The following is a 12,505-nucleotide window of genomic DNA, read 5'->3' as shown; positions in this document are numbered from 1 at the left end:
AAGAAAAACTTGGACAGGTACATGGATGAGAGGTGTATGGAGGGATATGGGCCAGGTGCAGGTCAGTGGTACTCAGCAGAAAAATGGTTTGGCACAGCCAAGGGCCAAAAGGCCTGTTTCGGTGCAGTAATGTTCTATGGTTCTATGAAGCATGATTTGTTCTGCCTGAACTACTGTTTTTGCATTGACTAACTTATGTCTATGTAGAGAAGTGACATATGGGTATGATCATCCAGATATGGATGTCAGTCAAGATTTTTCCCTCATTTCCAACTGATGCCAACTATTGGTCAATATTTCCGTACGCAAGCTATATCATTGACACAATTAGCTGATGTCTTTCACTCAACACAAATATTAGAAGATGTGTAAAATTTTCTGCGATCAGTTGATTTTCCAAACAGCAACATTGAATCGCAGTCAGTTCCAAGAGACACTTCCTTCTATAACCAGCATCTAGTTTACTCTTCTAGAGAACCAGATGCTAGTTCTGGATGAAGTATCTGAAACTTTTATCATTACTCCTGCCTTTGATGGCTTTAAGGTATTAATCACTGCACAGTGAAATGTTTTGGGATTCCAGACTTAAACTAGCTGTATATTCTGCAAACCTGGTCTGACACGACAGCTTCACTCAGGAATGCAGCAGTTCAGGAAAGAAGCAACAGCTTATTGTGATTAGCTACTCACTAGGGGAGTTATGCTTGGGTACAGCAGGCTTGTGAAGATAAATAATAGTTACCACTCATCATACACAGAATGGTAAACATGGACAACAAATGGGCTGCACCAATTAAAGATTATAAAAAGCTCAATTACACAGTCTGAACATCAAAATACATGGCAAAGGACCCACAATAAATCTGTGCATATTCTGGTCAGTCTATAGCAGTGGCTCCCAACATGGGGTCCACGGACCCCACTGTTAATGGTAAGGGTCCATTGCATAAAAAAGACTGGGAACCCCTGGATTGCAGCACTCAAGCCTCTGAGACATTCAACAGAGAGAGTCAACTACTGAACACAATGCTGAGGAAAACCTCCTTCATCATGTTAGTACATCATACCAAATGTTTGGATTTCTGAGGAAACTTTGGCTTTTCCGTTTCTAAGTTAGGAGATGCTGCAGCACTGAACTTGCATCAATATTAAAGGATATAGTAAAGTTAACTGGAAAATCCCTTTTTTGTAAATTGTTGGTATGGTACAGGGTGAACGAACCTTATCCAAAATATTTGGGACTGGTAGTGTTTCAGATTTTAGAATACTTGCATCTATAAAATGAAATACCTTGGGGATTAGACCCAAGTCTAAACACGGAATCCAGTTACATTACATATACAGCTTATGTACAGCTGGCTGGTACAAAGCCCACAGTGAACAGTCCACAATTTGAGCAGTCTGACGTCCTCCACAAACAGTCAGAGTTAAATGACTACCTCCAATCATATCTATTACCACGTTTCAGCATTGTGATTGGCTTCATATCTGTCATTGATTTCAAACCAATGCCGTTCCACCGCAACTATGATGGGGGAGGGTTAGTTTTATATGGTACTTTTATTAATTTTGAGCACAAAACAATAATGTGTACATCAGAACCATCAGAAAGATAAACTATCACTACCTCGGCCGCCCAGCTGGACAATCAATGGCTGTTTGGCATCCCATCATTCCCGACTCTGAATTTACATGTTACCAATAAGCAGCCTTTGTTTTGAACTTGTTCATCACACAGATGTATTGATGCAGCAATCTTGGCAAACACAATGAATTTCTCTGCTGATTTGTGATCAGCAGACGCTTTATCATCACAAATCTTTTAAAAATTAATGCCATGATTTTTCTTATATTTCTGCAACCAGTGTGCTGAATATTCACAATTACCTTCAATTCTCAGTTCATCACAATAGCTGCATTTGTTTGTTTCATACCAACAATACCATTAAGCAGCATATGCTCACTCCAACGCTGACGATACATGATCAAGACTGCCACTTTTTACTTTATGCAGTGTTTTTCTATTTTTCATTAACATGTGGGAAGTCACTTCTCAGAATTGTCTGTGGTGCACACAGACTTCCCTACGCCTTGCAGAATTTTCAAATTGTGACATCATGAGAGGGTTCAATAATTTTGAATTCCAGATTTTTTCAGTTTTTGGACTTTCAGATAAGAGGGGCTCAACCTGTCAAGGTAATAAAGACTCAAAGCAGGAAACTGTACAATGTTTCATTATAGTCATGGATTTTCTGATTACACAGAGAAATTGAAATCCTTAGCAAAGAAAAATGGTTCACTTACGATCCTGACAATAAGAAACTTGACATGAGGAAATCTACAGATGCTGGAAATTCAAACAACACACACAAAATGCTGGTGGAATGCAGCAGGCCAGGCAGCATCTATAGGAAGAAATACAGTCGACGTTTCGGGCCAAGACCCTTCATCAGGACTAACCGAAAGAAGAGATAGTAAGAAATTTGAAAGTGGGAGGGAGAGTGGGAGATCTGAAATGATAGGAGAAGACAGGAGGAGGAGGGATGAAGCTAAGAGATGGAAAGTTGTTTGGCAAAAGGGATACAGAGCTGGAGAAGGGAGAGGATCATGGGATGGGAGGCCTGGGGAGAAAGAAAGCTGGAGGGGAGCACCAGAGGAAGATGGAGAACAGGCAAGGAGTTATTGTGAGAGGGACAAAGAGAGAGAGATAGCTAGATAGATAGATTGCTATGAACCCCAGTTTCAAAACCTGGGACGGTACATAATGTACTGGGAATCTGTGTGTTATGTATCCCAGTATCAATTCTTGGGACGGTACGTGATGTACTGGAAATCTGTGACTTTGTTTCTGTGGGTGTCATGCGATGAACTACCCCAACAGTATAAAAGGAGCAGTGCCGATTGTCAAGTATGGTTTCGATCATGGAAAGACACCAGTGAGTGGGGTCACTGGTTTAAACTCTCCAAGTAGCCCAAAGGGGTGAGTTAAGATCAATACAGAGTATTGATAAATGACTCTCACAGTTGCTGCAGCTGGAGGCAGTGGCAGAGAAGAGGGGAGAGAAAAGTTTTGAAACAGAAGAAACCTAGAACAAAGAGATCACTATTTGGACTCTCTCCAAGTAGCCCATAAGGGTGAGTTTGATTCCATTCGAATACGAAAGTGTGGTTGTCACATACTTAATCCACAGGGGTGGGTTCTCTGGTGAGGGAAAACCTTTGTGAATACCACGTGTGTGTTAACCCTTGTCTGGGTGTGGTAGTTCAGTGAAGAAGGCATTCCTGTGGCAAATCACTGTTGGAGTTACTTAGTGTAAGGGGTTTCTTCTTTACGTTACTGCGTATGTTAATCAAATGCCTTCTTTGTTATGTTAATCTTTTATGTTACTGCATATGTTAATTAAAATGGCTTCATGGTTATGTTAAATGCTGAGAAGGCTCTCTCGCTGCCGTTTGTTTGGGTTATCCTATTGATAAGAGAACAAATGAACCAAAGAGTATCTATGTTATTCATCTTTTGGGATGATATGCTGTCTCCTATGGCTGGGAAACGGGTTTTGGTGGGGAGTCGGAGGGGAGATTGAGAGGAAGACAGATGTGCTGGGAGTGCTCTGGTCGATCACTTTGGGTGGTCCCGAGCTACGAGTCATGAGGTCGGAGCGGATCGCAGGAGAAAAAGGAAGGTCCCGAGTTCCAACTGTGTGTGCACGAAGAAAATGAACTTAGAATAAGTCTGGCGTCTTTTTTTTGTTTCCATTCATTCCATTTTGTATTGTATCTTTATTAATCTCATAGTCCAAGTAAGATTTATAAAGTAATTTGTAAAATGTACATTGTGTGCTGGCTGATGATTGATGTTTGAGGCCGTATCAGGTGGCATTGCACAGCAACCGACGCAACCGTGAGACAAGGTTGGGCGGGAGCGGGGTCTCCCCTAGATGCGTATGAGCCGATATAGCTGAGCATTACATTTGTATGTCGTGGAACTGGATAATCCAAACATGGATTTTTGGCACCTATTTTGGTGACTCCTGGAAAGTCCGGTGTGTGGTGACTAGTCCTGGAAAAGGGATGTCTCCTGTCAGTTACGTGATGAAATTCTCACTTTTTGGGTACTGTGTGTCTGCTGAATTGCCTTCGGAAAGGTACGGTGGCCGTTTCTGGCGTATGTCTGCGAGACTCGCTTCTTCTCTGTATTTGGAATTTTCATCTTCAAGATTCTCTTTGCTACACTTCAAATCTAAAAGTCTCTCCTCTCAATTCCCCTGTGAATTCCTGAAACTTTCTGAAATGACATTCTGAGACTGTGCTCCAGTAAGAATTGTTTCTGAGTTTAACCGTTTGGGAGTTATAGATGCATAGCGCTATTAACTTCATTTTAAGTTAGTCGCTTGTTTAATTTTCTATGTTTCTGCTTGAATGTTAATGAACTTTGTTGTTTTCCGATAATGTCCTGACTCCATTCCACATCTATTATTGCTGGTTCCACGTAACAAAATAAATAAATAAGGGATGGGTTAAGAAGGGGAGGAGGGGCATTAATGGAAGTTAGAGAAATCAATATTCATGCCATCAGGTTGGAGGCTACCCAGATGGAATATAAGGTGTTGTTCCTCCAATCTGAGTGTGGCTTCACCTTCAGTAAGTTTTTTGTTATGCTTCTGGCTGTATTTCTTATTCTTCTATTTGGCTTCAGTTTTCTTTTGACCCACATGATTGCATATGGCAATTTTTGCAATGTCCTTTATTATTCTGACTAATTTCTCTCACCTTTCCCCCCAACAGACTTAGTAACCCATCAGTGTTCACATCTGCACATCTAACTGTTCAATGTGGAACTTGCAGTATTAACTCCCACAAGAAAGACTCCTGCAATTATACTGGGATTTCCCAACTTTAATCAAATATTCCCCTTATCCAGTCTTAAGAATGGAAACAAGTTACTTAAAAATACAGAAATAAGACAAGTTTCCCTTTTTGTTTTAAATTGATTGTGTTTGCTTAAATGATTTTAAGTTAGTCATTTTAAGCAATTTGTTTTGTCTTAATTTTTAGAAACTAAAATATGCATTTTAATTGTTTTCCTAACAAAATGATTCTGAACTCCCTCGACATTCTGAAGGATTCTGTACACTAACAGCTATTAAGGCTGGAACGAGCTTTGTCAACTTCTTTCTTCCATTTCATAAAGCTTATTCTAGCTGACTACAGACAGCAGTTACAAAGCAAGGCTCTGCCATCAGACAGACCAAGCCACTTGGGATACAGCTAGTTCAATTTCTGGATACTGATCAGGTAATTACACAAGCAACAAATGAGGCTGGCAAGCCACATTCAACTTGCTCAAGACCAATATCTTTAAACATGGGTTCATCGCTTCCATGGAGACCATTACTTTCAAACCTTGCACAGACAAATTCCTCCAAGCCTTTCTACCTCAGTGGAAATTTCTGGACATTTTCCCTCCTTTTCTGAAGATTTTTCCACAGACATTATGCTTCCTATTTGTCTGGATCAGTTAAGCACTTCCCTTCATAATCTTGAAAAAACTGAATTACATCACTTCAGAGTCTCGTTTTTCTTCCAAGAATATAAATTGTGTTCCTTGCTTCTGCATTCTGTTAAGTTGAAAAGCTGACAAAGCTCTCATTTTTAAATGGTGCTTTGAGAAGCTCGGGCTCTACAGTGACTTTGTTATTTTGTGCTACCAATTTGACAGAGTTTATTCAGATTCCACCCTATCAAAAAAAAGTCTCATTGTAAGCAGTAAAATTAAGTAAATTTGCATATACACAATTGAGCTGGAGATCTAAATTAAAACATGATGGGTCGAATACAGGTTGAAGTTGGGAATACAGGTTCAGAACCCTTTAATCTGAAATTCCAAAAATCAGAAAACCTCTGAAATCCTTTTTTTTTGTAGCAATAACAACAACACAAATGAAAAATTCCACAAGGCGCTAGGAAGGATCTGACGTGATCTACAGGTCTCTGCACACCACAGACAGTTCTGAGAAGTGGCCTCACATATATAATGACCAGAAGTGAATGAAAAATAGAAAACACTGCATAAAGTGCTAAATGAAGATCTTAATCGTGTATTGTCAGTTTTGGAGTAAACATATGCCACTTAACGGTACACTGACCATGAAATAAACAAAGATCTATCACAATGAACTGAAAATTGAAGGTAATTGTGAATATTCAGTAGGCTAGTTGCAGCAATTTAAGAAAAGGAACAGCATTAAAATTTTAAAGCATCTGCTGATCATGAAAATCTAACACTAGAACAAGTATACGATGCTGATTGCTTTTATATCCTACATAAAACTTTTTAAAAAGTAAAATACAAATAGAGTAGTGTAACCTTTTAATCAAAACACGGCATCGTAGGTGGAGACTGAAAGCCTGCCTTTATTTGTTGTTGTTCAACAAATGATTCAGGTATTCTCCTTATACTGCAGTCATTATATTTTCATTACAGGTAGTCCCCAAGTTACGAACGTCCAACTTACGAACAACTTGTACTCACGAACCAAGGAAGGAAAACACCGTTTGCCATTTTAAGTCGGATCGCGACACCGTCCGCCATTTTAAGTCGTCGTTGTTGACACTGTGTTGAGTGTTTAACTTTATATTTGGCTTAAATTTTTCTTAGCAAGATACACCCTGACCCCGCCCCCCTCCGTTCCGGTCAGCTGGTGGCGCAGTAAGATCAGCGCCGGGCTTGAGAACAGAGTTTCCCGAGTTCAATCCAGTGACAGACTGCTCCTGTTCCAGGTTGATGTCAATCTAGTGACTCCCGTCCCATCCGTGCCGGGTTGATGTTCAGCTCGCAACTCAACCTCGTAAAAAAAACACGGCCACCTCCAGTTTAAATTCCCACGCAGAATATTGTGGAGAATCAAATACCCAAACCCAGCACAGCCCCTACTTGTCCCATTTAACCTGTCTCAGTGTGGTGGACTTTAGGAGCCGGGGAATTCAGTATGGTGGTCCTTAGGACCCAGCAGACCTCGGAAGCTGCGCAGGTCGGGACCCGCCGCCTGAGGTGTTTCTGTTCCATTGACGGGAAACGATCACGATTGAAAATAAAGTGGAAATAATAAAGCATTTGGAAAGAGGTGAAATGCCATCGGTCATTGGAAAAGCGTTAGGCTACAGTCGGTCAACAATCGGAACAATTTTAAAGGATAAGGGATAAAGTGAGAATAATGGAGCATGTGAAAGGCCCTGCCCCGATGAAAGCTACAATTATTACTAAGCAACGCAGTAGTTTAATTATTGGAATACATACATTTCTTAAGTGTTTTATATGCATAGAAAGGTAAAATATATACTATATACTAAGACAAACGTTTGACTAACTGACGCTAAATAATACCAGATGTACTTGTTCCAATTTGCGTACAAATTCGACTTAAAGACGGACTCAGGAACGGAACTCGTACATAACCCGGGGACTGCCTGTATACTAATGGTATGTAATAATTTTTATTGTTAAATACATATGTGTGATGAACAATTATAAGACAAAAACTGCTTACCATAGCACATAAATTCTGAGTTGGAAATAATGGCAATCTCAGCTATCTTATTATATATTCTGAAATCTGAAAAATATCCAAAACCCAAAACACTTCTGACCCTAAGCATTTCAGGTAACTTAAAAGTTAAATTTCTTCAACATCTTAAAAAAATTTTGAACAATGCATCAACAACCAATTACAAAATTAAAACTTGCTGAATGTAATCTCTCCCATAATTTCAAATTTCTTTTACGGACAAACGAAAAGCTTATAATGATCAAAACTAGCTCTTTATATCGCTTGCAGTATAGTGTCAAAATGGTTCCTGTGATGCATCTATTGTGGTAGTATTGTGGGTAGTCCTGGTTACTCTCACTTGAACCCTGTGCAGGGTCAACCCACGGAAGGCTGCTGGACCAGACAACATCCCTGGTAGAGTGCTCAGAGGATGTGCAGACCAGCTAGCAGATGTTCTCACTGACATCTTCAACATCTCCCTGAGCAGCGCCACTGTTTCAACGTCCTTCAAGGCCACCACCATTGAACCCGTGCCTAAGAAGTCTTCAGTGTCCTGCCTAAATGACTACCATCCCGTTGCACTTACATCCATCATCATGAAGTGTTTCGAGAGGCTCATCATGAGGCATATCAAGACCCTGCTGCCCCCCTCACTGGACCCCCTGCAGTTTGCATACCGTCCCAACCGCTCAACAGATGACGCCATTGCCACCACCCTCCACCTGGCCCTAACCCACCTGGACAAAAAAGATACATATGTTCAGATGCTGTTCATAGACTTCAGTTCAGCATTCAACACAATCATCCCTCAGAAACTTATTGGAAAACTGAGCCTATTTGGGCCTGAATACCTCCCTCTGCAACTGGATCAAGACTTCCTGACTAGGAGACCTCAGTCAGTCCGGATCAGGAGCAGCATCTCCAACACCATCACACTGAGCACGGGCTCCCCAGGACTGCCTGCTCAGTCCACTGCTGTTCATTCTGCTGACCCACGACTGTGCTGCAACACACAGCTTGAACCACTTCATCAAGTTCGCCGATGACACGACCGTGGTGGGTCTCATCAGCAAGAACAATGAGTCAGCTTACAGAGAGGAGGTGCAGCAGCTAACGGACTGGTGCAGAGCCAACAACCTGTCTCTTAATGTGAACAAAACAAAAGAGATGGTTGTTGACTTCAGGAAGGCACAGAGTGACCACTCCCCGCTGAACATCGACAGCTCCTCAGTAGAGATCGTAAAGAGCACCAAATTTCTTGGTGTTCACCTGACGGAGAATCTCACCTGGTCCCTCAACACCATCTCCATAGCAAAGAAAGCCCAGCAGCGTCTCTACTTTCTGTGAAGGCTGAGGAAAGTCCATCTCCCAACCCCCATCCTCATCACATTCTACAGGGGTTGTACTGAGAGCATCCTGAGCAACTGCATCACTGCTTGGTTTGGAAATTGCACTATCTCGGATTGCAAGACTCTGCAGCGGATAGTGAGGTCAGCTGAGAAGATCATCAGGGTCTCTCTTCCCACCATCACGGACATTTACACTACACGCTGCATCCGCAAAGGAAACAGCATTATGAAGGACCCCATGCACCCCTCATACAAACTCTTCTCCCTCCTGTTGTCTGGGAAAAGGCTCCAAAGCATTCAGGCTCTCATGGCCAGACTATGTAACAGTTTCTTCCCCCAAGCTATCAGACTCCTCAATACCCAGAGCCTGGACTGACACCTTGCCCTATTGTCCTGTTTATTATTTATTGTAATGCCTGCACTGTTTTTGTGCACTTTATGTAGTCCTGTGTAGGTCTGTAATCTAGTGTAGCTCTCTCTGTGTTGTTTTTTTTTTTACGTAGTTCAGTCTAGTTTTTATACTGTGTCATGTAACACCATGGTCCTGAAAAACGTTGTCTCATTTTTACTATGTACTGTACCAGCAGTTATGGTCGAAATGACAATAAAAGTGACTTGACTTGACTTTCAGTTTCCACTGGTGGCTAGCAGTCTTGCCAAAAGGAGAGTTGAAAGTGCAAGTCTCTCCTTGCCAGTACATGGCCTCTCCAACAGTAAGCCTCATGTAGTGTCTCCACACTAGCAACACGTGGAAAATGAACTCCTTTCGGACTCAGGCTGAACTACAGAGGATGGGTCTGGCCCTGCACACGTAGCACGCAGGCCCACCAATGTGTGTACACACCCTGGTGCTTGTGAACCAGATCCACAGCTGTGAGTACATAGCCCCACTGCCTTGTCAGCAGCCTTAGGAGAGACGGAGGCTATGGGAGTAAACCCAGACAGCAAAACTGGAGTGGAGCCCCTAAGGCGGCTGGATGTCATTGAACATCCTTCCAGCAGCTCCTGCAGCCAACCTGGTGCTGAATGTACTGCTTCATAGGCCTTTCTTTGGACCACATTGATGAGGCCGAGAAGGGGATCTTGATGACTGGACATCTCAGGATCTCCATATTTTCACCTAGGTTTGTGATGATCATCATCACCCATTGGCCTTCAAGACAGACAGATGCCATCCATATCGCTTGCAGGAAGCAAGTGTGTCTGTCTTGAACAGAACAGGTGATGAAGCAGTCTTTGCTGCAGTAACACATAGTCTCATCAACCCTTTGACATCAAACCTTCTCTACTGGGATAATAGGAATAAGAATAAAAATAAGAGCAACATCAATTATCTTCTCTAATACCATCTGATTTGAAAGAATAATAAGTCTGCTTTCTGTACAAATACAAGGTTGAATTTGCACAATCTCTTTGTGAACAGACAGCAATGGTGGTTTCCTTGACCGTACCCAAGTTGTGCTGACCAAGAAATTGGGATTCTCTCTTACTCGATGCACCAAGTATACTTTTTTTGCATAGCACTTAAGCCAAATTGGAGAGATCACTAGTTTTAAAAAATGCAATACTGAAGTCTTTGTTTTAGTAAACTCTTACACTGAACTGATTTCATAACCTGTGAACTCTACAACTCATGTTCTCAGTACTATCGATCTATCTATTTACTGTATTCACACAGCTTGTCTTCTTTTGAATATTTTTTTGTCAGAGTATGTCTGTAAATTTTAATCGATTCTATGATATTTCTTTGTTCTATTGTGAATACCTGCAAGAAAATGAATCTCAGAATAGTATATGGTGATGTACTTGGATAATAAATTTATTTTTAACTTTTCCTCCCTCCTAGCACAGATAACACCTAAGTAGGCAGCTGCTTACTCATTCATGTTTTGCCTCCCAAGAAACAGGTTAGCACTCTGAAAGAGATCCATCTATGGCAAAATATAAAAATATTAAGCTGGGCTAATAAACCTACTTACATCAATGACAATAAAAGTTCAAAACTGATCTTTATATAACACTCATTTGAAGTGTCAGGTCAAGTTTGGACCACAGTATGTGCAGACTGACTTATCACTCTTTGGCACAAAAATGAGGAATTATAAAGGTCCCACAACAAGTCATCCCAAGCCATCCAACTACGGCATAATTTTGAGAGAAACCTCAGAATCATAGAACATCAGACCATTCGATGTCTTTACAAGAAGAATCCCACAAAACAGTTTTCTTCCAGGGCATCTTAAATATTCAGACATTTTTTTTTGAGATGTGTGATTCCTAAAATATTTTGTATTGAATTGCACCATAAAAAACGGAACATTTTATCAGGATGCCATTGACTTACTTCTCATCGACGTCTATGTACTTCCTTGTAACATAATGGGCTACATCAGTCTTCTTCTCCACATGTTTCTATAAGGAAATTGAATAAGCCACATTACCAACTATTTCCAATACAGAAATAATATTGTGAAAAGAGTGGATCAACTGATTCTGGAACTTCTTCAAACCAGAGTTCAAATCTGAAATACAAACAGAAAATGGCATAAGTACTCAGCAAATCAAGGAACATATTGGAGAGAGGAATAAAGTTGATGTTTAAGGTTGATGATCTTTCAGAATCATTCTTAAATAGCAAAAACGTGGGGATGAGCAAAAGGGACTACAAGAATGTCTGTGAAAGGGTGGTGACCAGGAAAGATGACATACCTGTATATGCATACAAATTAGTTACATACATACAATAACTTAAACATATAAATTGTTGAAAGGGTTTTAACTGATTGCATCATGGTGTCATATGGCAATTAAAATGAGCGGGAACCTAAGAAACTGCAAGACTCTGCCCAATACATTGCAGGCACATCCCTCCCCTAACTTTGGCAGCATCTACAAGAGGTACTGCCTCAAGGAGACAACTTCTATCACCAAACATCCCCACCAGCTAGGCCATGCCATCTTCTTTCAAGTACAGAAGCCTGAAGTCCCACACCAGAAGCTTCAAGAACAGGTACTTCCCTTCAACCATTCCATTCTTGAACTAACTGGCACAACCCTAAGCACTAGAGTTTAATGACAATTTGCTCACTTTGCACTACAAAGGACTTTGTTTTATTTTGTTCTGATTGCATTCTTTCTTGGAAAAAACATACTTATGGTTCATTTATGTATTTTGTGAATGCTACTTATGTGTTACTTTACACCTCTGATGCTGCTATGAGCAAGCTTTTCATTACATCTCTACATACATGCACTTGAGCATCTCACAATAAACTTAGCTTTGACTTAGACTTTAAAATTAAGAACTGCAATGGGCATCCAACTTCTCAGATCTGCTCTGCCATTTAAAAAGGTCTAATTGTGACCTCAATGAATCACAAAAATGGCAGGGGTACCAGCTGAAAAAGGGTGATTAACAGAGAGGGTAAATTAAATTTGGAAAATTAGAAGAGGAAAAAAAACAAGAGGAACTGAATGGTGGAGATGTGAGGAACACAACTGGATTGGAGATTGTGAATGGATGCACAGTGGAGTGTATCCTGATTTGTTGCACCCCAGTGTAGTATGGAAACGCTAATGTTCAAGAACAGAAAAGTCTACAAAAAGTAA

The 12,505-nt window shown here is 40.8% G+C and overlaps 1 protein-coding gene across 3 annotated transcripts in view; it reads right to left on the bottom strand.

Annotated features, from left to right (window-relative positions):
- atf6 (activating transcription factor 6) overlaps positions 1-12,505 on the bottom strand; it is a 377,097-nt gene that overhangs the window by 187,462 nt on the left and 177,130 nt on the right. For all 3 annotated transcript variants that reach the window (XM_073063651.1, XM_073063649.1, XM_073063650.1), the window contains exon 13: positions 11,241-11,308. In XM_073063651.1, coding sequence (XP_072919752.1) covers positions 11,241-11,308 — 68 coding nt within the window. The remainder of the gene's footprint in view (positions 1-11,240; positions 11,309-12,505) is intronic.

Source organism: Hemitrygon akajei, chromosome 12 (assembly GCF_048418815.1).
Source record: "Hemitrygon akajei chromosome 12, sHemAka1.3, whole genome shotgun sequence".
NCBI lineage: Eukaryota > Metazoa > Chordata > Chondrichthyes > Myliobatiformes > Dasyatidae > Hemitrygon > Hemitrygon akajei.
The sequence above is the reverse complement of the archived record's forward strand: the minus strand, read 5'-3'. Positions and strand labels throughout refer to the sequence as shown.